At 34.1% G+C, this 25,730-nt stretch overlaps 2 protein-coding genes across 2 annotated transcripts; both read left to right on the top strand.

The window, feature by feature from the left end:
* The first annotated feature begins 7,267 nt into the window (after positions 1 to 7,267).
* Positions 7,268 to 25,555, top strand: LOC117933642 (phosphoglucomutase, chloroplastic). Its single transcript, XM_034855115.1, has 22 exons — positions 7,268 to 7,626; positions 7,723 to 7,788; positions 8,003 to 8,047; positions 8,146 to 8,238; positions 8,326 to 8,378; positions 17,630 to 17,681; positions 17,796 to 17,864; positions 18,160 to 18,228; positions 20,024 to 20,146; positions 20,232 to 20,284; positions 21,214 to 21,292; positions 21,381 to 21,445; positions 21,535 to 21,602; positions 23,064 to 23,182; positions 23,308 to 23,382; positions 23,517 to 23,632; positions 24,234 to 24,375; positions 24,525 to 24,606; positions 24,689 to 24,735; positions 24,819 to 24,896; positions 24,995 to 25,100; positions 25,176 to 25,555. Exons 1-22 carry the CDS (start codon positions 7,450 to 7,452, stop codon positions 25,241 to 25,243), a joined length of 1,845 nt encoding a protein of 614 aa, XP_034711006.1. The 5' UTR covers positions 7,268 to 7,449; the 3' UTR covers positions 25,244 to 25,555.
* LOC117933643 lies at positions 11,366 to 13,671 on the top strand. Its single transcript, XM_034855116.1, has 2 exons — positions 11,366 to 12,574; positions 12,892 to 13,671. The coding sequence occupies exons 1-2, from the start codon at positions 11,848 to 11,850 to the stop codon at positions 12,924 to 12,926; spliced, it is 762 nt and encodes a 253-aa protein (XP_034711007.1). The 5' UTR covers positions 11,366 to 11,847; the 3' UTR covers positions 12,927 to 13,671.
* Positions 25,556 to 25,730: the final 175 nt, after the last annotated feature.

Below are 25,730 nucleotides of genomic sequence, written 5' to 3'. Positions count from 1 at the left end.
TAAAACCTCATTATTTCCAATTCCTACCTTCTTCCAAAGATTATACCTCTCCCTCTTCCTTCTCTTCTTCCTCTTGCATCTCCCAATATCAAGATCCTTCTCCATTCAACTCTCTTCTTTTTCCTTCCACCATTCTTTCCACTTTGGATTACGTCAACCTTTTCAAATTTTCTAAACTTCTTTTTCTATCCCACAATCATTGTCAATCGATCCCAATTCAACTCTTTCTTTCTTTTTTTGGTTTTTTGTTTTAAAAAAGTAAATGGACTTGTAATCCTTAAATTGAGTGAAAGTGGGCTTTGTCTATCTTCTTACTTGGGCTTTAAGGCTCTAAAGAAATGAGTCTTACTCAATGGACAAATTGGAAGTATATAGGTATTATTGTAAATATCTTAACAAATAAAGCTAAATAAAGTGTCACAACAAAACTCCGGATCACTTGTTACATATGACAAATTTGAATTCGAGTACATGCTAGACTAGGCCCATTTCAAACTTTAGATTTTTTTTTCTTTTTTCTTTTTCTTTTCGAGTTTGTTATTGACTTTTGGGTACCAACTTGTTTTAATTTTTCCTTTTCTTCTTGAGTTTATTGTTGACTTTTGAGTATCAACTCGTGAATTAAAACATTTTAATTGTTATTTCTTTTAAAAAATGATTAACTAATAGAAAAAGACTCATTTTTGTTGGTTTGTACATACAATTTTGGTTCCGTTTGGATAACTATTAATTAATTTAAATGAGTTTGAAAAATTATTTCAATAATTACTTCCATAATTTTTATATGTAAAGAAAATTCAACCATACCTTTTGGGTAGTGGGTACTATACTAAATAGATCAGCTAAGGAAAGAGTCCATATCTGTCTTTATTTTTTTTTCTCAAAAATAAAAATCCAAAAATACTCGGTCTCTTTTCCCTATTCTTATCCAATTTAAATTTTACTATTCTCCTAAAATTTATATTTCCCTATAATATCTAAATAAAAATTTAAAAAATACCTTAGTAATTTCCAACAAATTAAAGAAAACTAGCTAGGAAAAATAAAATGAAATAAAATTAAAATTATGAACTATTACAAGAAATAAAATAAATTAAAAATAAGCTATTTTATTTGTCATTTTATTTTCATTGTTATAGTGTATTATTGATTTTTATATTTGAAATGATTTTTTATTTATAAATAGCATGGATAACTCAATGGATTATATTGTAAACTAATTTATATCTAATAATTTTTTTTACATGAAAAATAATATAAATAAATAAATTACTATTTTCATTATCGTTTTTTATTTTTCTTCTCTACTAGTGATCTTAATAGTATAATAAAATGTTTAGTATTATTTTTTTTTACATAAAAAAAATTAAATAGCTAAATTATATTTATTTAGTATTTTTTTATTTTAATAAAATAATAAAAAAATTTAATATGTCTATAATTAATAAAGGTATTGAGCTACTATGATCTATTAAAATAAGTTACTTTTTAGTTTTTAATATAAAAATATAATATTATTGGTAAAAAGAAAAAAAAAACTATAATATTGTGATATTATTATTAAATATTTATATTTCTATAATATATTTTAAATTATTTTATTGACCTACGTGTTTTCACATTTTAAAAATTTTATCCACTTTCTTTAAAATAAAATTTCAAAACATCATATTGGTGTTTTCACTTTTTCTATTTTTTAAACTTATTTAAAAAAAAAAACCAAAATGGAAATAGAAAATAAGGGTATGTTTGGTTGCTATTTTTGAAAATTGTTCTGGAAAACAGTTTTTTAAAAAAAAAATTGTGTTTGGAAACTGAATTCTAGAAAATAGTTTTTTTTCTAAAAAAAAAAAACATGTTTTATTGAGTTGATAAAAAAGTTTTTTAGAATAAGTAAAACAAAAAACATGTTTGAAAGCTATTTTTAAATTAATAAAGTGTTTTCTTCCATTAACTTGATATTATAAATATATAAATAATTTTTATATGCACAATTCATTTAAATTAAAAAAAAATATTTCATTTTGAAATTTTTGCACCAGTTATAATTTTCGTAAACAAATGATGACTTTGTAATCATATGTAAGTTTATTAATTTCAAAATTTTAAGGAAGAAGAAAGGGTTTGCAGGTGGGGGTGGGGTGTGGTAGTTAGGTGGAGCTCACCTTTGTGGAAACACAAAAAGCAACTAAGAAAACACAAAAAGAAGAAAAAGAAAACACAAAAAGAAGAAAGAGAAAACACGAAAAATAATCTATTCTATGAATAGTGAAAAAATAATGAAAACATCTTTTTATTGTTATAAAAAAAATGGTTTTTGGGAATACGAAAAACACAAAAAAAAAAAAAAAAAAAACAAAAAACACCACTTTCCTCAAACAAGTTTTTTGTGTTTTTTATTTTCAAGAACAGAAAACAGTTCTTGAAAACAAGAACCAAACAGACCTTAAGAGACTGTTTGTTAACTATTTCAAAAACAATTTTAAAGAAACAGTTTTTAAGAACAATTTTTTAAAACTGTTCTCCCATGTTTTGTATAAGTTTGGAAATTTAAAATATTTTTAACCTATTTTTAAAAATCAACAACAATAAACAAAATAACTCAAAAGATTGAAAAGATTGAAAAAAAACATAAGAATTGAAAAAGAAGAATCAAACAAAACAGAAAACAACAAGTCAATAAAAACAAAACAATAAACAATAATTTCTTAAAAAGCGGATAAGTAAATACTTTTTGATGTTATATATAAAACAGATTATGAAGGTTTACAAAGAAAATAATTACAAAACTTAAAAAAATTAATTCTCACAAAAAATACAACTAAAACTCGAGTAATTAGACCTACACAATAGTTTATGGATGAAATTTTTAATAGATTAAAAAATATTCAAAAGTCCATGACTATTGAAGATTTGAAAGATAGAAATATAAGAAATATGATAGGAAATAGAACAAAAAAAATGAACAAATAAAAAATTTAATACAAAATAAACAAAAAAAAATTATGTTGCAACCTTTGATAATTAAAATACATAAATAATAACGTCAAATAAACAAAATCTCATAGAATTATTTATTAATACAATATCTAAAATGGATTTTCAGAAGCTAATATGAATTGTATTCAAGAAGGAATAATATCTACTTATTTTTGTGCAAATAGAAGTAAATTAGAGTGCACTTATTTTTATTCTATATTTATCCCTTTATAAAATAAAGAATTTTATTATAAGATAATTTTATATTAAAATAAGTCTTCTTTTGTATCAAAATTTTGCTAAAAAACCAATTTTAGTGGATGTCTATGAATTATATTAAATCTAGTTCTATATTTTTAATTGATTCTTGTTAAAATTGAATTTTTCTTTAAGATATAATTCTTTGTTTTTAGGCATGATAAATTCTACTTAATTTATTTATAAGAACTAATATTTCAGTAAAAGATAAATCAAGAGATGGAAAATTATGATTATATTATATTTTTAATAAAAAAAACTAAAAAAAAAAAAAAAAAAAAGGATTGTATTACACTTTTTACTATAATTTATTTTTATTGATTTTTTACTATATATTATTTTAAAAAATGCTATATTTAATTTTTGAAAATTTTGATAAAAGTTAGAAAGAAAAAATTTATAAAATCAAAATGATAAATAAAAGTGTGTTTGATTGTTATTCTTGAAAGTGTTTTTAGTTTTTCAAATACTTGAAAGATAAAAGTTTTCAAATATTAGAATGTTAAAAACATTTTCTAAAATTACTACTACAAACTTTAAAACTTTTTTTAGTTGATTATTTATAAAAAATTTGAGAAATAAATTTTAATAGTTAATAAATCCATTTTCTAAAAAAAAAAAAAAAAAATTGAAATTTTTTTATAATGTTATACCATGTTCCTTATTTAATATTTTCTATCAGATTTTATTTGTCTTTCAATAGGAAGAGGATTTTTCTTGATATGTTATTTTATTTTAATATATATATATATATATATATATAAAATAAGAAAATGTAAAATTTTCTATTTTTTTTTAAAGTAAAAAATATATGTGTGGACCCCGTATTTTGCATGATGCGTTCCTACTTGATGGCGTGACTCATATTTATTTATTTATTTATTTGGTAAAAAATATGATTTTTAGAAAAGACTTAGAGTCACCACTTATTTTTGTTTTATTTTTTTAAGGGAAAATAAAATAAGAAAGAAATCATAAGTGTGACTCCTTATTTGAAAAAGACAGTATGTGGAAAATCAAAGTCGGGTTCGAGGGTCAAGTTACCAATTGAGAATATACGATGATGAGTCGTAACACCCTTCTAAACTCTATAATAAGGTCTCTACTAAATAAGGTGATACAAGTATGATAATTAATAAGGAAATCAATTGATATCAATGAAATGATCAAATAATTAAACAAATCGAGTATGAGAACGAATAAATAAATAAAGTAAGAGTGGGAGTGTACCTTAGCAGCAAATAAGAACGTGCTATCATGGAAATAAGGTTAGCTCATAATGATAAAATTAGCACATACATGCCAAAGAGTAGGACAAAGATCAGACAATATTCATTAAGTATAGCAATTGACAATCAGAAGAGAAAACTCGTATATATGGCCCCCACCAAAGCTCAATTTATTTTATTATGAATTGGTTCCCATAAATTCCATTATTTTTTAATTATGAAATTTTATTCATTTTTATTAAAATTCGAGAAAATTGGAAAATTATTTAAAGATTCAAATAAAATTTGTGAAAGTACTTACCTAAAGGGAAATGTAGCAAGTTTATTAAAAAAAACGAGATTTTTGTTGACTCTAAAACCTGAGGAATGAAGAATAAAAGAAAATACTTAAAATGATTTGAAAACCATAGTGGAATTAAAATTATTTTGAAAATATAGAGTTTTGAAAATTATTTGAAAATTGAAGTTTTGAAAATTATATTTTGAAAATTAAACTTAAAAATTGGAGTTTTGAAGATTAATTTTTTTTAAAAAAAAAAACTAAAGTTTTAAAAATTATTTGGAAATTGGAGTTTTGAAAATTAAATTTTGACAATTGGAATTTTGAAGATTATTTAAAAATTAAAGTTTTGAAAATTAGATTTTTGAATATTAAATTAAATAAATAAAAAACTAGAGTTTTAAAAATTATTTGGAAATTGGGGTTTTGAAAATTAAATTTGAAAATTGGAGTTTTAAAAATTATTTGAAAATTTAATTTTGACAATTGGAATTTTGAAAAATTATTTGAAAATGAAAGTTTTGAAAATTTGAATTTTAAAGAATTATTTGAGAATGTAATTTTTAAAATTAAATTTGAAAATTGGAATTTTGGAAAATTATTTAAAAATGAAAATTTTGAAAATTGGAATTTTGGAGAATTATTTGAAAATGAAAATTTTAAAAATTAAAATAAATTTTCAACATCAAAAGATGAAAAAACATGATGATAGCATGTGGCAGTCGAAAGGATGGCATGTGGTCATTGGGATTGCATGCCAAAAGTGGTCATGCATGAGTGTGGACGCAAGGTAAAAAGGTATAGGTTTTGTTGGTGGTGAATTGATCTGACACTATTGGAATTTGCAGAATTCCAAGTTTCTCTCTTAACTTCTAATTCCCATTTTTTCCAAGACAAAAAAAGAAGGCACCACATATCATCTAAATGGTCCTGCCACCTCATCACCCACAAAGTCATCACTCAACACAAAACAACCTTGGCCCCACCGTATTTCACCTCATCCTTCTCTAAAAACCTTAGTACTTCTTTGAAAAACCCCACTTCACAGGGAAAAACCAGGCCTTTGCTTGAACGAAGCCCGAACTTCTCCCCCGCCTTGTTCAATAGAGCCACGAAGATTGGCAAGTTCAAGAGCCTAGTTGGGATCACGAACCGTCAGCGATTCGTGCCTACATAGATGGCCAGGAACCTAGAAAGGGTACGTCAAATTGACCCGGAGGTGCGATCGGAATCAAAATTGGAGAAGGAGTGTATGGACCATGATTTGAGACTCACACTCATGGTCTTCCATTGCTGCAAAAGTATACTAGCAACATTTTTTAATGTGAGATTATTATTTTTTATAAGACCATTGGCTGATTTCTAAGTTCGAAAGTGTAGCAATAGTTGTCAAGAGGTTAGATTGCACCAACCATTGAGGTCTTGGAGGCTTGGGATCCACAATTAGATGTCCCTCGAAAAGGTATCATCTATTAGCCCTATTTTTTGTTGTTTCTGAAGCTTTAGATGGGATCTCTACATGGTTCAGTTGTTGCCTAGCACCAACAATGCAACTCTTCAAGTTCTTTTTCTCAGAAGAATCAGTCACCATGGATTCAGCCTGTTAAAAAAGCCTTAACCCAGCAAGCCAGAACCCGAGAGCAAAGAGTAAATAACAAGGGAGCAAGCATAAAAACAAGGCATCAAATAAGCCAAAGAAGACATTAAAATGAGCCCTTTCTCATACTGAAGTCAATGGGCATATGTATAGGTGGGAAAAACCAAGTGGAAATAAGATCAAAGATGCGACTTAGACACCCAAAGGAAAGCTAAAAAGGAACTAGATCACTCTTAAACAAATTTCACATAAAGAACATGGCATGAATTTATTATAACACAATCACAACAACCCAAATAAAATCAACTGCAATCAATACGTGGTCTAGCAAACATACCTAAAAATGCTCCCTTCCAGCGGAACTAGCTGTGGACTTCAAGCTGCTCTACGTCTTCTCCTAAGCTTACATCAAAACCACAACAAACCCACTCCATTTCTCTCTTTTTGTTCAACTCCTTCTTTTCCTTCCTTCCTCACCTAGATATCCTCCTGTTTTCTTCTTTTCCTTGCTTCTACCCATTCCACTGCTTACCGTTTAGCAAAAGAGTCTTCATCTTCAACCACCACCATGGCAAGGCGGTAGCGTCCTTTGCCACACATCCCATGTAGCCCGCTCTTATAGAAGCCATCCCCCCACTCCAACAACATGCTGCCAGCTCCTCTCGGTCCAAAGGAATATTCGAATATCCCTTGGTCCACAAGGAGGGTCTACAATATGCAACCATTATTGGTATTGGTTTTGTTGTCAAATAAAATTCTATCCCCTTTCCATTAAAAATTTGGTTGCATCAAAACTTAGGAACATAGGAATTATAAATTGCACCCATCCCAAGAATATTTTTTCCAAAAGAAGAAAAAAAACCCTTAAAATACACAAAACTTATAAAAAAAGAAAAAAAAAAATGTAATTGGAGGATTGGAAAGCAGTTCACGGGTTGGAGAAGCTGTGTAGATAAGCGTTCCTTGAGACCTGTGGCCGCTAGTGTACTTTCTCCGATTCTGGTACTCCTTCACTCAATTTTCCTCACTTTCTCGCTCTCCAAACTAGGGAACACAGGCAAACTGAGAAAGAGAGAAGCAAAGCCAAAGAAAACCAAATCATCAAGATGGATAGTGTCTTCTTTTCAACCCTCAAACTCACTCCACTACCCAATGCCTCTTTCTCCAATCGCCACTTCGCTTCTCTTTCTCTTCTCTCTCGCAAGTTTCCTATCAGAAGACTCTCCGTTAAAGCCTCTTCTTCTGCGCCTTCCACCTCCACTGCCAACTCTCAGACCATCAAGGTGGTTTTTTTTTTTTTTTTTTTTTTTAAATGTTTTTGTTTTTGTGTGATATGATGTTGGTTTGATTTTTCTTTTTGTGGGTTCTCTGTTTTTCAGATCATATCGATGCCCACAAAGCCGATTGAAGGCCAAAAGACTGGAACCAGCGGTCTACGAAAGAAGGTGTCTTTTTTGTTTCTATTGAATTTGCTGAGAACCTGGATGAAAAGAAAATTGTGGGTTTCTAATTTTTCTGCTGTATGATGCAAATAGTTGTGTTATCTTAAGTTGAATGGAGCGTCTGCTATTAATTGGGAAAAATAATATTGAAGATATAATTTTTATTTATTTATTTATTATAATGCTTTATGATGGTTCTGTTTCTCTTTCTTCGTAGGTTAAAGTTTTTATAGAAGAAAATTACCTTGCGAATTGGATTCAGGTTTGAATTATTGTGTTTTTGTAATTTTGAATTTGGAATTGATGTTATGGGGTTTATGCAATTTGGGCTTGATAAAGATGAGGGTTTTGGATTTATAGGCGCTGTTCAATTCATTGCCACCTGAGGATTACAAGGATGGGGTGTTGGTTTTAGGCGGTGATGGCCGATATTTCAACCGGGAAGCTGCACAGGTCTTTCTTTATCATATTTCCTAAATTACAGTTGTTGTAAGTCTGTATTATTCCTGAATGTTGCTGTTGTTTGTATTCAAAATGCAGATAATTATCAAAATTGCGGCAGGGAATGGCGTTGGAAAAATATTAGTTGGCAAGTGAGTATACAACTATGCCCCATTGTCCCCTTTAACAGAGTGCAGTTAATATAACCATTTTCTTCATTATCTTCAACTGAGATATGGTAGTTTATAGTTCATGGGTTCAAATCCCACTCTCAACAATCACATTAATTTATCAAAAAAAAAAAAAAAGTTACGCAATGGATAGAACCATTGGAACCTTTTTTTGAAATGAAAAAATTGTTGTATTTGACTTAAATTAATTGTTATTGGTTTTTGGAATTGTGTTGATTTATTTCTACTGACTGAACACCAAGCTACCAATTCTGTACTTGTTTGCATTAAAAGGTTTGGTTGCTTTAATGAGCTCAAACAAGTGATTCCTAAATGTCCTCTTAATAACTTAAACAATCTTATTAGGAGGACATTTAGGTATCACTCGTTTGAGCTCATTAAAGCAACCATAGTAGTCTATAGCTAATGGAACGATGCACGATGCCAACAATAACCATAGGAATTGTCTTCTTGAATCATTCCAATAAGAATTGTCTTATTGTTGGCATCATGCATCATTCCATTAGCTATAGACTACTGTGGTTGCTTTAATGATCTCAAACAAGTGATACCTAAATGTCTTCCTAATAAGATGTTTAAGTTATTAGGAGGACATTTAGGTATCACTTGTTTGAGCTCATTAAAGCAACCACAGTAGTCTATAGCTAATGGAATGATGCATGATGCCAACAATAACCTTAGGAATTGTCTTCTTGAATCTTTGGAGATAAGGGGATTTTCATCTTTTAAATCCTTTTAGAGATGTATGCAGAGTATATGTTTGAGTTTAGGCAACTAGAGTGAGGATGGAGGAGTTTTCAAGGGGCTGCCGGAGTGGAAGGCATGTTGGCACGTGGAGGGCGGTGTTGGTTTGCTGTGGACTCTAGGTCCTTTGATATTTCTGTAGAGGCGGTAGGAGGGAAGTTGAGAGGTATCATTGAGGAAAGAGGGAAAGGCTTTTCATCCTGGATTAGGTTCGGGGATTTGAGCTTTTGATGTCTTTTGGAAGGGGTGGAATTTTGCTGTAGAGATGAAGTCTTGGCAAGGTGGAATAAGTCTTGGGAGGAGGGTGGGAGAAAGTTCAAGTTGGAGAGGCATTCGAATGAGGCAGGGAGGTTTTTGTTCTGTGCTGTTGTGACGGAGGAGGTGAAAAGGTTTTCATTAATCTTCCTTGAAGGGAGGGGTCATCTTGGGGTTGGGTTGTCCTGGATGAGAAGCTTCATTATTTAGGCATTATTCCCTTTTCAGAGGTTAAGGAGTTGGGCTCCTCTGTTGAGGTGAAGAGTATCCCCAAGGAAGGGATTGCTGTTGGGTCCTTTGCAGTAGTGGTCAGGAAGGATCTAAGGGTGGTGGGAGATGTCGTTCGATTTCAGTTGGAGGAGGGTGAGGTGAGTTGTAGGGAGGAAAAGTTGAGGAAGTGTTTGGTAGGTCGGTTTGAGGAGTCGTCAAACCAACTTCTTGATTTTTCTTGGTTGAAAAACTGTGTTGAGTCTCTAGTTGTTGAGAGGAGGGGTGAAGATTTCAGCTTTTGGGGGAGCATTACTTTTGTTTGACTTTGATGAAAGCTCTGAGGCAGAAAGGCTGCTCGTTAGAGGGGTTAGAAGGTTCAAGGAGAATTTTTTGCACCTTGAAAGATGGCATCCTGAGGTAGGGTGTCTTCATAAAGGGGGGTCTCTTAAGGAACTTTGGGTGAGGGTGCTGGGACTTCCGCTGCACTTGTGGGGTTGGGAGGTGTTTAAAAAATTAGGGGACCGTTGTGGGGGCTTTTTCACAATGGATGAGGACACTGCGCTCTTGTCTCATCTTTAATGGGCGTGGATTTTGGTCAAGTATGATGGAAGAGTCTTGCCCGGTTCTCTGCAAGTAGATCTGGGTTGCTTCGGTTTTTTGGTTCAGTTGTGGTGGGAAGCTCCATCTTGGGTTTCTATGGATACTTCAAGCAACAACTGTAGCGGGCCTTATGGTTAGGAGGACAGGGAAGAAGTGGAGGGTGGTCCATGCGCCTGTGAGAGAGTAGGAGAGAAAAGGTAGCTTGCACATCCTACAGGTGGCATCGTGTTGTAGAATTTTGGCAGTGTTTCTTAGATAGGGGGAGAAACAACTTTAAGTTGGTCAAAGGCTGTAAAAGTAGGGGAGGAGTAGGAATGAAGGGAGAGGAGTACAACTGGAGTGGTGGGGCCCAGTGTTGCAGGTGGTATGGGTGGGTTGGAGATTGGGCCTCTTTCTTTGGGCAACCACGGGCCTTCTCATACCCAAAACTTTGTTGGGGCTGTTGTAGAGGCCCATTTGAGGGAGTTGTTTTGTTTCTTCTGCTGTATGAGGTTTCTGGGGGGTTATTGTGTAGGGTGCTAGGTTTTTTGCTTCTTCTCTCCCCTCTTGCTTGCCTTGTGGCCTGTCCTTGTATACTTCGTATGTACTCCGATGTGCTGTTTTGCAAGCGCTTTTAATATATTTTTATTTACCTATCAAAAAAAAAAAAAAAACAACTTAAATAATCTTTTTCAATACTCTGTTATGTGACCTTTTAGACTCTCATAAATATGATAACCAGTGTTTGACACTTATAAACAATTGATGAGACTCAAAATAAAACCAATTTTGCTTATTCTTACTTCAATAAGGTTTTATTTTTATTTTTTATTTGGTTGTTCAAACTTGCGTCACCTATCTAATGGAAAGCCTTGGCAATCCTCATGACATTCTTGTCCTCGAACCCATGATAGATCGCACTAATCTCATAGAAAAACCATTTGAACCTTCAATCTTTTCACCATTTAACTCCTTCAAAGCCGATGTTCTCTTGAAAATGCCTTCCTAGCTAATTTGTTGGAAAACTGAAACTGATATGGAAAGAAATAACTTTGTAAAACTGTAAATTATTTATTAGTTGTCAATCTTTGTATTTTTAGGAAAGTAATTGTTAGGAGTTATTCTTTCCTTTTAATCAGTGATTTAGTTTCCTAATTTGAAGGATTTGTATATGCTGTAAACTCTATAAAAGAATAATCTCAATGAAAGAAAATTATTCATGTGGAACCCTATTCTTCAACTTGGTATCAGAGCTAGCAATTTGCTTGCCGAAATCCTCCTTCTTCCTCTCTTTCAATCCCTGTTCTCTAAAACCATGTCGGATATTTCAAACGAGTCCACTACTGTTCCTCAACCTTCTCTGAACAATCCCATCATCACTGATTTTTCAAAAATCAGTCCTACCACCTCAGAATCTCACTTTGTCCAAATCACCACAATTCGCTTGAATGGTGACAACTTTCTGAGATGGTCTCAATCAGTTCGGATGTACATCAGAGGACGTGGAAAGATGGGTTACCTGATGGGTGAAAAGAAGGCTCCTGCAGTGGATGATCCGAACTATGCCATATGGGATGCTGAGAATTCCATGGTGATGACATGGCTTGTGAATTCTATGGAATAAGACATTAGCTCTAATTACATGTGTTATCCAACAGCACAAGAGTTGTGGGAGAATGTAAATCAGATGTATTCTGATTTAGGGAATCAATCACAGATTTTTGAATTAACCCTCAAACTTGGTGAGATACGACAAGGGGAGGACAACGTCACAAAGTACTTCAACTACTTGAAGCGGATCTGGCAAGACCTTGACCTCTTCAACACCTATGAGTGGAAATCTGCCGAGGATGGACTTCATCATAAGAAGAGCATGGAAGACAATCGGATCTTCAAGTTCTTGGTTGGCCTTAATGTCGAGTTTGATGAGGTAAGGGGGAGAATCATTGGAAGACAACCCCTGCCTTCAATTGGTGAAGTTTTTTCAAAAATTAGAAGAGAAGAGAGTCGGAGGAATGTGATGCTGGGCAAGAAGGGACCTGGAGTTGCTATTGAAGGTTCAGCCTTGGTTACCACGGGTGGAGGCTATAATAAAGCTGTTGCGTTTCAGCACAAATCAGATGAAAGACCATGGGTTTGGTGTGATTTTTGCAACAAACCTCGCCATACTTGTGAGAATTGTTGGAAAATCCATGGGAAACCTGCAAATTGGAAAGGAAAAACAGGTGACAAACCAGGCCGAGCCATTATTCCTACTGCTAATGAGGCTGAAACCATCCCCTTCACCACTAAGCAAATGGAGCATCTTCTTGCACTGCTGAAATCCAACTTGACATCCGGTACTTCTAGTGTTTCTTTGGCACACACAGGTAATGAATTATATGCTCTATCTTGTCGTTTTAAATCTACTCCATGGATAATCGATTCTGGAGAATTCGACCACATGACCAATTCCTCAAACATGTTTGAATCCTATTCACCGTGTCCTAGAAATAAAAAGGTTCGGATAGCTGATGGTAATTTCTCACCTATTGCAGGAAAAGGTCTAATAAAAATCTCTGAGGGAATAGATCTTAAATCTATTCTTCATGTTCCTAAACTTACTTGTAATCTCTTGTCTGTTAGTAAATTATCTAGAGATTCTAATTGTTGTGTTATCTTCTATGAATCCCATTGTATTTTTCAGGACCAGAGCTCGGGGAAGACGATTGGCAGTGTTAGGATGATCAGTGGTCTCTATTATTTCGAGGATAATTTACCTAGTAATAAAATTGCTCAAGGACTAAGTAGTATTAGTTCTCTTTCTATTCGTGATCAAATAATGGTTTGGCATTGCAGATTAGGCCATCCTAGTTTCTCTTATTTAAAACATTTATTTCCAGTGTTATTTCAAAAGGTTGATCCTTTTTCATTTCAATGTGAAAGTTGTTTATTGGCAAAGAGCCAACGAAAAACTTACATTCCAAAACCCTACTATACATCAAAACCATTTTATTTTTTTCACAGTGATGTTTGGGGACCTTCAAAAGTAACCACAATTTCAGGAAAAAAAATGGTTTGTGACCTTTATAGACGACCATACACGTCTTTGTTGGGTATATTTAATGAGGGAAAAATCTGAAGTCGAAAGGATTTTTAAAGAATTTTACAGAACGATTGAAAACCAATTTCAAACAAAAATCAGTATTTTGAGATCTGATAATGGGACTGAGTACTTTAATAAAGTTTTGGAAACCTTTTCAAACGAGAAAGAAATTTTACATCAATCCTCGTGTTTTGATACCCTTGAACAGAATGGAATAGCTGAACGTAAAAATAAACACTTGTTAGAAGTAGCACGGATTATGATGTTTTACATGAATATTCCAACATACTTATGGGGGGATGCCATACTAACTGCTTCATATCTAATCAACAGGATGCCTACAAAAATTTTGCAGTATACCACTCCTTTGGAGTGCTTGAAAAAGGTATTTCCAGAATCTCGAATTAATTCCGAATTACCCTTGAAAATATTTGGTTGCACTGCATATGTACACATTCCAAAAAGGTCAAGATCTAAGTTACACCCAAGAGTAGAAAAATGTGTTTTTGTAGGATATACTTCTAATAAAAAGGGTTACAAATGTTTTAATCCCCTTACAAAACGTTTTTACACAACTATGGATGTTTCCTTTATGGAAAATGTCCCATATTTTACCAAAAATTTACTTCAGGGGGAGAAATTAGTAGAACCAAATTTTTGGGAAATTGTTGAACCTTTGCCTAATGTAATTCTTGATATCTCTCTTGAAAGAGAAAATAAGGAAATTAAGCCTACTGAATCCGAATCTGAAATTGGTCTATCAGAAGAAGAAATACTACGAATGAAAAAAAATAGAAACAATCTTGAGCTTGTGGTTTATTCAAGAAAAAAAGTCCTTGGAAGAAGTAAAGACCAGCCGATCATCCTAGCACATGGTCAACCGAAAGCCTTGGGCAATGGCTCTCTAAATGTCTCAGGTAACTCTCCTTCTATTCCTACTCATATACATACTTCTTCTTCTTCTGTTACTGATTTAAGTTTACCATCACACTTTGGTCCAAGTCCAGAAATATCTGCACCCGAACCCGGTTTAGGATTAGCCCCAATTGTTCCTGCACAGGACCTTGACCTTGATCTCCCTATTGCTCTTAAAAAGGGAACCCGAGCCTGCATTAAACATCCCATTGCCAAATATATCTCCTATAGTAACCTTTCTGACAACTATAGAGCATTCACTACAAATATTTCAAAACTTGTGGTACCTAGAAATATTCAAGAAGCACTAGATGAACCGAGTTGGAAATTGGCAGTGTTTGAGGAAATGAATGCCTTAAAAAAGAATGGCACTTGGGAGGTTGTAGATTTGCCAAGGGAAAAAAAAGTTGTAAGGTGCAAATGGGTGTTTACAATAAAGAGTAAAGTAGACGGAAGTGTTGAGAGATACAAAGCCGGACTTGTGGCAAAGGGTTTTACTCAAACCTATGGGATAGACTACTAAGAGACTTTCGTCCCTGTAGCTAAAATAAACTTGATTAGAGTTTTGTTGTCCCTTGCAGTAAATTCCAATTGGCCTTTACACCAATTGGATGTTAAAAATGCCTTTCTTAATGGAGACCTGGAGGAGGAAGTGTTCATGAGTCCTCCACCAGGTTTTGAAGAAAGTTTTGAAGTTGGGAAAGTGTGCAAATTGAAGAAGTCCTTATACGGACTTAAGCAGTCGCCTAGAGCTTGGTTTGAGCGTTTTGGCAAAGTAATAAAGCATTATGGATATACTCAAGTCAAACTGATCACACGATGTTCTACAGACATTCAAATGAAGGTAAAGTAGCCATCTTAATTGTGTATGTTGACGATATTGTGTTAACTGGGGATGATTGCAATGAACTAGAGAAGCTGAAGGGGAAACTTGCTGAGGAATTTGAGATTAAGGACCTGGGGGCATTAAAATACTTTCTTGGGATGGAGTTTGCTAGGTCCAAAGAAGGTATCTTTGTAAATCAACGGAAGTATGTTCTTGATCTTTTTGATGAGACAGGTATGTTACGATGTAAGCCTGCTGAAACACCTATAGAGCTGAATGTAAAACTGCAACAAGCCAAGAATGTGAAGGACCGGGATCGTTATCAGAGACTTGTTGGGAGATTGATTTACCTATCCCATACACGCCTTGACATAACATTCTTAGTGAGTATGGTTAGTTAGTTTATGCATGCGCCTGGACCAGAGCATTTTGAAGTTGTTTACAGGATTCTAAGGTATCTAAAGGGGACACCAGGTAGAGGTCTTCTGTTCAAGTCACGAGGACACCTACAAATTGAAACCTACACCAATGCAAACTGGGCTGGAAGCATAGTGGATCGAAGGTCCACCTCTGGGTACTGTTCATTTGTAGGTGGCAACTTGGTTACGTGGCGAAGTAAAAAACAGAGCGTGGTTGCTAGAAGTAGTGCTGAGGCTGAGTTTATAGCTGTAGCTCATGGTATTTGTGAGATTATGTGGATAAGAAGATTACTGGAAGAGTTAAAGATGACATGTTCATCTTCTATGAAGTTGTATTGTGACAACAAGGCAGCAATTTCAGTAGCTCACAATCCGGTTCTCCATGACCGCACCAAACATGTGGAAGTGAATAAGCATTTCATTAAAGAGAAGATAGACAACGGATTGGTCTGTATGACCTATATCCCTACTGAGGAACAAGTGGTTGATGTCTTCACCAAAGGACTACACAAGAGGCAATTCGATGTTCTAGTTGGCAAGCTGGCTATGGAAGATATCTTTAAGCCAGCTTGAGGGGGAGTGTTGGAAAACCGAAACTGATATGGAAAGAAATAACTTTGTAAAGCTGTAAATTATTTATTAGTTGTCAATCTTTGTATTTTTAGGAAAGTAATTGTCAGGAGTTATTCTTTCCTTTTAATCAGTGATTTAGTTTCCTAATTTGAAGGATATGTATATGTTGTAAACCCTATAAAAGAATAATCTCAATGAAAGAAAATTATTCCCGTGAAACCTTATTCTTCAACTTAATCACCTTTTGAACCTTTCATCCTATAGAAAATAAGACCATTTGAAAGACAAGGTCTTCAACCATTTTCTCTTTTCATAAAACAACATTTTATGCAATCTTGATTATCTTCCCTGGAGAGAGACAAGATGATGGTCATATTCTCATTTTGGTTGTCACAAAGTTTGGGAGTTTCTTGAGTAGATTTTATTGGATTTCTATTACAAGAAATTTTTGAAAAGAACTTCTAGAGATGATAAATTTTCAAATTAAAAAAAAAAAAGAAGAAAAAAACTATATTAAGACTAAACATTAGATTGAATCCATCATAAACCAACAGCCAAATAGGAATAGTTTTTCATTTACATCTTTTATTCCCAAGAGTAACTATTCCTAATCCATTTGGAATACCCAAACATGCCCTTAATTCTCCTTTTAGCGCCATCAATGTCTCGGTTAGAATGTAACTAAGAGACGTATGTAACTAAGAGACGCATTCATTCTAGTACTTTCCCACAATCCCAAATTTTTTGACAAAACCCTCATCCTTGCTTGACAATTTCTCAAAATTGGTTGGATTCCTTCTCCATTTCAAACCCCCAAAATCATACAAAATAGGAATATTGTCTGACAAGAGATGTGAGAAAATGCTTCATGCTGATATCTGACTTGTATTCTTCCAATATGGAAATGTCAAAAACCTTGCAATCCTCCTCATGGCAAGACTCTTACGACTGTTTGTCCAAATACAAAACCACCCTTCAAAAAGAAGTCCCGACGACACCGCACCCCCCGCCCCAAAAAAAAAAACAGCAAAATCACCTTAATTTAATTAGTAAAATTCCTCTAATTCTAGAAGAAAGTACTGCACATCCCCCAAAGTTGAATCCACCATATAAAAAAACTTCTGTCCTTTTTGAACTTAAGTTTCAGTAACCCTGGGTATGTGTTCTATCTTTCAATTCAACTTGGAAAGATGAATGTATTTTTTGAGTTAAACAGATTGGTTGTTTCTGATTATTCTCATATTTTTTACTTGATTAAATTGTTAATAATAAGAAAATAACTAAATAAGTGAAGAGAAGGAACTCCTTAAGATTGAGATCCCACCAGAAACTATCCAGTTTACACAATCTTGGACTGCCTTGGCATTTCATTTCCTCGTGAAGAAAAGGATGCATGTCCCTATGTTATTAGTGTTGTAGTGAATCCATTTGGGGTCTTAATTTAATTGTCTTCAACTACTTGTGCTATGTTATTGGTTGTCTCTTCGACTGCTTGTGTTACATATGATACTGTGAGCAGTTTGAATTGGCAGAGCAGTATTTTCTTGAATTCTCAATCTGGTTGAGTTTCTATTATGGAAATTAAGAGGAAATTTCATCATTTCAGGGAAGGCATCATGTCAACTCCAGCTGTTTCTGCTGTAATCCGGAAGCAAAAGGCAAAGCATATTCCTCTCCTTGTTCCTAGCTTTCTGCATCTGGCACCTTATTTTAAATCCATACTCATCTGCCTTGTTCTTTTATAACACAATTAAAACCAAATAATTTTTCAGGCCAATGGAGGTTTTATAATGAGTGCAAGCCATAATCCTGGTGGGCCTGAATATGATTGGGGCATCAAGGTGAATGTTAATGCTCATATTTATATAGTGTCCTTTGCATAATTATTTTAAATTCTCAGCAGTTTTTTGGTTTACAATTACACTGCAATAGTTACTGAACCTAATGGGATATATATATATATATATATATATATTAATATTGTTGTGGAAATTTATAAGTTCTGATTCATATTGCCCAGCATAATCCTGCTGTGTAGATATATTTTGCATCCAATGACTGGATCAAATTATTTGCAATTCTCTAGTTAAAATTTTCTGACTGAAAATGCTGTTGTTTTCATTTTTCATTTCCCAGTTTAATTACAGCAGTGGACAACCTGCACCTGAAACCATCACAGACAAGATTTATGGGAACACTCTTTCGGTATGCTTGCAATCTTTTATGTCCTTTTGTTCTCCATGTTTTCCTAATTGCTTATTGCTTTATCTTGTGTAAAGGGCATTTATTTCATGATCTCATTTTCAAGATTATCCTTTTGCTCATGTAAAGTTTAATCTGATTTATATGAAAAATGTCATTATGAAGTTAACAGCACCAACCCCCAAGAAGGAAGAGGAGAGAGATGGGTGGGGGGTGGGGCAGTTTGGTTTGGGATTGTGGGAAAGATAAAGAGGATGGTGTTTGTCGAGTTAGAGCAGAAGGAGAAGTGGAAAAGTGCTATACGATTGTTTTGTTATTGCTGTAACAAAAATAAAAAATATTGGTAATTTTGGGGCATCAATTGGGGGCATTGGTTTGCCATGTTGTGGGGCGAAGGAAATTTGTAGAATTTTGTCAAAATACCACCGAAATTTCTGAGTTGTTTCCTCAAAATATTGATATCAGAATTAATGCCAAAATGTCCCCAATATTTTAAGTTACTAATCTTCTTTTTACAATTTTCATCCTTATCCTTAAAAAAATTATAGGAAAAACATCAGTAGTTATGAGAGAAAAGATAGTAGCACTAGTTGAGAACCAAATTAAGAGAAGTTGTTTAAGATGGTTTAGCATGTATAATGAAAAGCTATTGACTATCAATTAGAAGGAACCATAGGCAATCAATTGGGAGGAGCTATGTGATTCAAGTGAAAGGAGATTTTAGGACATGAGGTGAGAGTTCATGTTTGCTAAAATGATGACCCTATGATGTAGGATTTGAGAAAATTCAGATCTGAAGGAAATGAATTTGGGGGTAACTTTAGGGTTGATTACGGTTGAAAAGCAAAGGATTGTGGAAATTTTGGCTAACTGACTGAAACAAAGGAATTAGGGTGGGGACTTCTCTAGGTCTCATTTCAGTCAAAATCTCCCTGTTAGGGTTCAACTTTCTGATTGGGTATGGTCTAGGGTTCATGGATTGAAATGTGAGGATTTTTGAGAGTGAATGAGTTTTTGAAGCTGAAGTACAGTCAGGTGAGATTTTTATTCCTTTTGAAATCAATCATGGCAATAGCTATGAGACATTCCTCTGTGATTTTATTGATGGCCATTTTGTGCAGGGCTTCCTCTGTTTGTGTTTCTGTTGCAGACAATCTTTTGCCTATTTTCTCCTCCTTTTTTTTCTTCTTTTTGTGTTATGCTGGTGAGTGGATTATCCTTAAGGAGCAGCAACAACAATGGCAAGAAGTTGGCTATATGACTGCCATTGAGCTCTATCTTGGGGCATGTCTTTTAAAAATTTAGATTACCGTGTCTTTTCTCATTATCTTGACTCAAGTTCTTTTTGGTCTTCCTCTCACCATGCAATGAATGCTCAGCCACTGGCAATGCAAACACCCACCTTTAAGCATTCCTGAATCCTGACCATCATTTTCAAGTATTCCTTCATTTCTTCACTTAATCACACCAAAATTCTTTTCAATATACACATTTCTTTTGTACTTATCCTAAACCTTGAGATGCCAATTCATTTCTCTGGAGCTCTGGAATATTAACTCTTAACTCTAATCTTACGACTCATCCACTTAAACAATGAATTGCATCTGATAAATGAATTACATATGATATTTGGTGTAACAGAATTCAAAATGCAGCTGGAGGTATTGGCCACAAAGTTTCTTTGAGCATTATAGCCCTAGTGATTTTTCTTCTTTGGTTTAGCATTTGCCTGATTATTTGCAACCAATAATTTATTGTTTACTGTATTTCAAGTTCCATTGGTGGAATTGTTGTGCAGATCTCTGAAATTAAGATGGTAGACATCCCAGACATTGATCTTTCTTGTCTTGGAGTCACAACATATGGGAATTTCAGTGTTGAAGTTGTAGATCCAGTTTCTGATTATTTGGAGCTACTGGAGGTGAGAACACATAATATTCGTATTTTCAATTTTTATTTGACAACTCATGTGCATTGGATATGATTGTTTTATGGGTTCTTTGCAGAATGTATTTGACTTCCAGCTCATTAAAGGTCTTCTTTCGCGGTCAGATTTCAGGTATCAAGCAGTGTTGCAAACAATGAGTATTTTGGTTTTATTAGGTGCTCTGGTCACTTTTTTTCTTCAGGGAGATTCATTCCTAGGTAGAAAATAGTGGGAATTTGTTCTATCAAAGCCGATACTGAATTGCCTAGTTGGGAGTCCTGCTAAAGAAATCAATTTTTTTTTTTTTCAGTCTTGACTCCTGTCAATTCTGGCATCTGTGATGCCCTACCATTCTTGAAAGTCTTTATCTTTTGCCATTGAAATATAAGTTTGTTTGAATCTACTTGTAAGATGCAGCTTCTGCATTCTTGTGCCATGAATGCTTTTGGATCTACTCATAACTGAAGACTCTTTGAGAATAGTCTAGAATTTTTTATTTTATTTTATGTTTTATTTTTAAATTTATGAGCAAAAAAGCGGAAATATATCTTGAGTAAGATCAGTATCTCTTCATTACAGGCCAGCACTCTTGAGTTGCTTTACAATAATGTTATCTAATTCTGAGAATGAGCTTAAATTTCATGTCAAAAAATCTACTTTACACTTTCAATTTGTTAACAAAATTTGTCAACTTTTCTTTTGAGATGTGGGTTTGCGTGTGGGGTGGGGAGGAGGATGTCAGGGAATAAATTAGCACTTGCAACTCTGTGCTACTATCGTTGGAAAGACTCAAAATCCAACCGTGGGCACCACCAGATGAACTTAAGTTTCCTTGATCTTCCCCTACAATTTCCCTGTTTGAAATTTTCTATTAAAAAGATCTCATACGTTTAATTTGGTAGTTTAACCAGAGTTCCATGTTCTGTATAGTGTTATTGAAAATCTTGGTTTGTACTTTAGATTTTCTTCCTATAGGAATGATTAAATCTGGAAGTATTGGACATGGTTGAAAGTTATATTCCATGATTCAGGGTTATTTCATGTTTCATTTTACTTTTCAGGTTTACGTTTGATGCCATGCATGCAGTTACAGGCGCCTATGCAAAACCCATCTTTGTGGACAAGCTAGGAGCCAGTCCAGTATGTTCTATATTAAAAATTGTTTAGAGAATGTTTATAACCTAATTACTATTGAAGTTCCTGATAATAGATATTGTATAACTTATAGGATTCAATTTCAAATGGAGTACCTCTGGAAGATTTTGGGCATGGTCATCCAGATCCTAATCTTACGTAAGAGAGTAATACTTGTTACATAGTGTGATTGCAGGTTATTTTTCATTATTACAAGCATCATTACTTTTACTTGTATGGTGAAACAGGTATGCTAAGGATTTGGTGAATATTATGTATGGTGTTAATGGACCTGATTTTGGAGCTGCAAGTGATGGTATGTGAAGAGTTGGCATTTTGTTCAATGGTTTGAATGTTTCAGTCCTAAGTTGTATCAGTAAAATGTTTGTATATGCATCAGTGAAACCACCTTCGGATGTTTGAATATTATGTATGGTGTTAAGTCGTTCATAGGTCTCATGTTTTTTTTTTTTTTCCTTTCGAGTACTTTAATTCACATTTCTTTAGTTCTTATCCTCGTGTTTGTATAGCCATAACTTGAACTACAACCAACTTCTCTCTCTCTCTCTCTCACACTCACACACACACACACACACACACACAAACAGCACCAACTAGCTAGCAATCATCATCATCATCTTCTTAGTTGATCCTTTGTCAAAATATTTTCTGAGTCCGCCTCCCTAGCAAAACACACACAGAGACACACCCACACTTCCATTGGGGCTTTTTAACCTCATGCTTGTGTTTGGGAAAGGACCTCAAAAAGCATACTCCATTGAACAAAAGAAATATTTAAGATAAAGCTTCCCATCGTCAGCTCTCTTCTAGACTAATCTCTATCCTTCTAATCCTTCATTACTACATTCTCTTATATCTATTTAAGAAAAGATTCCACTCTCCAATTTCCAAACATGAAAGCTTGTTAAGAAACAACAATTCCAATACCTAGCTACCTACCTCCTCTGATATATTGACAACTGATGCATCCGTAGACTTTGAAATAGAGAACAATGAGGCATAAGAGTCTCTCAAGTAGTATCACGACAGCACAAATCTTTCTAAGACCTCACTCTCCTATCATTACCCATTACAACTTGACATGGGACTCAGTCCACCCTCTTCTAATTGCTTTCTACAACCCTATGAGAAACTCTTTCCCTTCCCTTCCTAGAACATCACCTCTCTATCTCCTTTCCAAATTAACCCAGTATACTCCACCTCCAAAGCCTCTTCATCTCCATTGTGGATCACCAAGTTTTACTTATTACAACCTTGTTCAGGAAAAAAAAGTTTCCAACACCTTATCCACCCTTTTGTCCAAGCACACAGTTGACCAATTCCCTAAATTAGTATGCTTCTCTAAAAACCCACCTTCTCTTAAATGCATTCTTTTAGACTGAGTTTGTCACTTTCTGTACACCATGCAATTGATGATTTACTAATAAATACTAAGATCACAGGAGTATGTTTTACTAAGCTCCTTAGTGATTATATCTTCTTGTTTGAAATCTTGTGTGCTTCAAGGAAATTCGTGTGCTTAAACTAATGAATAGTGTGTGACACTATTAATTTTAACCACTTTTGTTCTTCTCATAGCGGTAATAAAATTAGTAATCTCTGACTGTGTTCTTTTTTATTGTCTGCAAAACATTGTAACATTAGACGTTGTCTTGGTTTTGTAGTAGTATTGTGGTCGAGTTTGGATTATTATGTAGGCATAATGCTAACATAATTCTAACATTTTGACTCTTCTTTTTCCTTAATCTTTTTTCAGGAGATGGTGATAGAAACATGGTTCTAGGAAGGAGTTTTTTTGTTACACCTTCAGACTCCGTTGCTATTATTGCTGCAAATGCTCAAGAAGCCATTCCATATTTTCAGAGTGGCCCCAAGGTAGGAAAGTTGTGCTGTTTTTTCTTGGAAGGTCTCCCTCCACTGTGTATGAAATTAAGAAAAAAAATGTAAAATTAAAAAAGAAACTTCCTCTTTTAAGCACTTTTTTTTTTCTATTTTTGTAGGGTTTAGCTCGATCTATGCCAACGAGTGGTGCTCTTGATCGTGTTGCTGAAAAATTGACTCTTCCATTCTTTGAGGTGAAGCCCTTCTGAACTAATTTGTCATGATTAACATGGAAAACTGTCTTGCTTAAAATGGAAAGGTTTATATCCATTGACATACTTCTCTCCTAACAAACTATGTCCTTAACAATGACTATTCTTGGTTTCAGGTCCCCACTGGATGGAAATTTTTTGGGAACCTTATGGATGCTGGAAAGTTGTCTATTTGCGGGGAAGAAAGTTTTGGAACAGGTTCTGATCACATTCGTGAGAAGGATGGCATATGGTAAGTCTCTAAATTTACTAGTAATAGTGCCTTTTTTTGCCTCAAGATCGTCCGTAACTTAAAGCAATTAACCCAACGATGCTTTAAGCCCCAACTCTTTGGGGTTGGCTTCAAGAATTAGATTGTTTTCCTCTTCCTTTTAGCTCTATTTAGGGTTATCTCCCGGATTGATTACATGTAATCATGTCTTTCATTACTGTCTCAGCCCTTACTTTTTTTTAAAACTTGGATCAGATTACTTTTTGGTGGTTGATGCATTTTTTGGCTTTTCCTTGCTCATGATTAAGATGACTTGCCTCATCTTTTTCTCATCTGGTTCTGCTTCTAGCTTGCAGCATAGCTGGCCCAGACCATGACCTGGTTTCAAAAGTAGTGATGGTATATTGAGAACATACCTTGTATCCTCCTTTAGTTCTGCTCCCACAAACTTGTTTTTACCATATTACTCTAGTTTCATTTACTAATATTAAGTTGGTCAGAAATCTGACTCCTGCAGTTTGATTCTAGGTTGACTTCTGTTTGTTTCATCCCTTCGAGCTATTTCTGTAGATTTTTAAGTCCGGATCCCATGTGGAATGTCATTAATTCTTCCAATTGACAGGGCTGTTCTAGCTTGGCTTTCAATCATTGCATATAGAAACAAGGACAAGAAACCTGGAGAGAAATTGGCATCTGTTGCTGATGTCGTAAAGGAGCACTGGGCAACATATGGAAGGAACTTCTTTTCTAGATATGACTATGAAGTGAGCATGTACATCTAATTTGTATTGAATTATACTGGCTCAACTTTTGCTGTCAATTTTGTGTTTTCTGGAACATACACACTAGAATTAGATGTATAGTCTTAGAGTAGCAATTTTTTTTTTTTTGACTAATTCAAATCCTTATTCAGGAATGTGAATCTGAAGGTGCCAATAAAATGATAGAATATCTTAGAGATTTGGTCTCTAAGAGCAAGGCAGGTGAAAAGTATGGTAAGTTCACAAAAATATTTTGTAAATCCATCAAAACCTTTCATGATAACATTCAGATGCTAATTGCTTTTTGGTTTAATAGGAAATTATGCACTTCAATTTGCGGATGATTTCTCATACACTGATCCTGTAAGTCTGAATCTAATTACTTTAAGGAACCTTAAAACTTGGTATCTGGATAGGTTTGACTTGGATTTTATTTAATTGCTCAGGTGGATGGAAGTGTGGCATCAAAGCAAGGTGTTCGATTTGTTTTTACGGATGGATCAAGGATCATATATCGTTTATCAGTAGGCATCATTAATCAACCTATTTATATCTCTTCTATTCCTCTTGGGGATCCATTTACAACTGTGGTGGAAGTAACTATTGGGTCTCATATTTACAGGGAACCGGTTCTGCAGGTGCAACTGTTAGAATTTATATCGAACAGTTTGAGCCAGATGTCTCTAAACATGAAATGGATGCCCAAGCAGCATTGAAGCCATTGATAGGTTAGTTCAATGTCATTTCCACAAGATAAACTAACTCGTATCAAGATATTGATTACTTATTTGCTCATGTTTTAGATTTGGCGTTATCTTTGTCGAAGCTCAAGGACTTCACAGGAAGGGAGAAACCTACAGTGATCACATAAGGCACATTCCCAGTCAAGTTCATTGTCCAATGTCATCCTAAGTTACATGGAAGGCAGGTTGGGCTTTCCATCTTTTCCCACTCTTCCACTCTCGATCTCATGTAGCCCAACAACATTATAGTTACATGGAAGGCAGGTCGGGCTTTCCATCTTTGTATGGCGTAGGTTATTATAAATATTCTTTTTATTCAGTTTTGGTCGTGCAGTAGATAATTTCCCTGTAAGGAATAAGTTCTACCATGTAAAATGTATGAAATAAATTCCCATTAAAAATAAAATGTTCATTTTCTTAATAATATCAATTCTCAATGATAGGATGCTGTTCTTATCTTGATTCAGCTTAATGCCAAGCCACATCCAGTCGTCATTATTTCTTGCAAGGGCCTCCACATGCGGTGTCTTGCATTATTTGTTCTTTTTTCCCAGTATCTTATGAAGTTCACACAACCCACATACAATGAACATGCGTGAGTGTTTTCCTCTATGC

Source organism: Vitis riparia, chromosome 16, assembly GCF_004353265.1.
Source record: "Vitis riparia cultivar Riparia Gloire de Montpellier isolate 1030 chromosome 16, EGFV_Vit.rip_1.0, whole genome shotgun sequence".
In the NCBI taxonomy this organism is placed as follows: domain Eukaryota; kingdom Viridiplantae; phylum Streptophyta; class Magnoliopsida; order Vitales; family Vitaceae; genus Vitis; species Vitis riparia.
This window is presented reverse-complemented; position numbering and strand designations above follow the sequence as displayed.

Bases quoted from the DNA above. Each gene is read 5' to 3' on its own strand.
- LOC117933642 (XM_034855115.1), top strand. From the start codon at position 7,450: ATGGATAGTGTCTTCTTTTCAACCCTCAAACTCACTCCACTACCCAAT. The intron at 8,379-17,629 runs GTGAGTATACAA...TCATCATTTCAG, and splicing joins GGAAAAATATTAGTTGGCAA to GGAAGGCATCATGTCAACTC. The intron at 23,633-24,233 runs GTAAGTCTCTAA...TCCAATTGACAG, and splicing joins CGTGAGAAGGATGGCATATG to GGCTGTTCTAGCTTGGCTTT.
- LOC117933643 (XM_034855116.1), top strand. From the start codon at position 11,848: ATGTGTTATCCAACAGCACAAGAGTTGTGGGAGAATGTAAATCAGATG. The intron at 12,575-12,891 runs GTAATGAATTAT...TGTATTTTTCAG, and splicing joins TGTTTCTTTGGCACACACAG to GACCAGAGCTCGGGGAAGAC.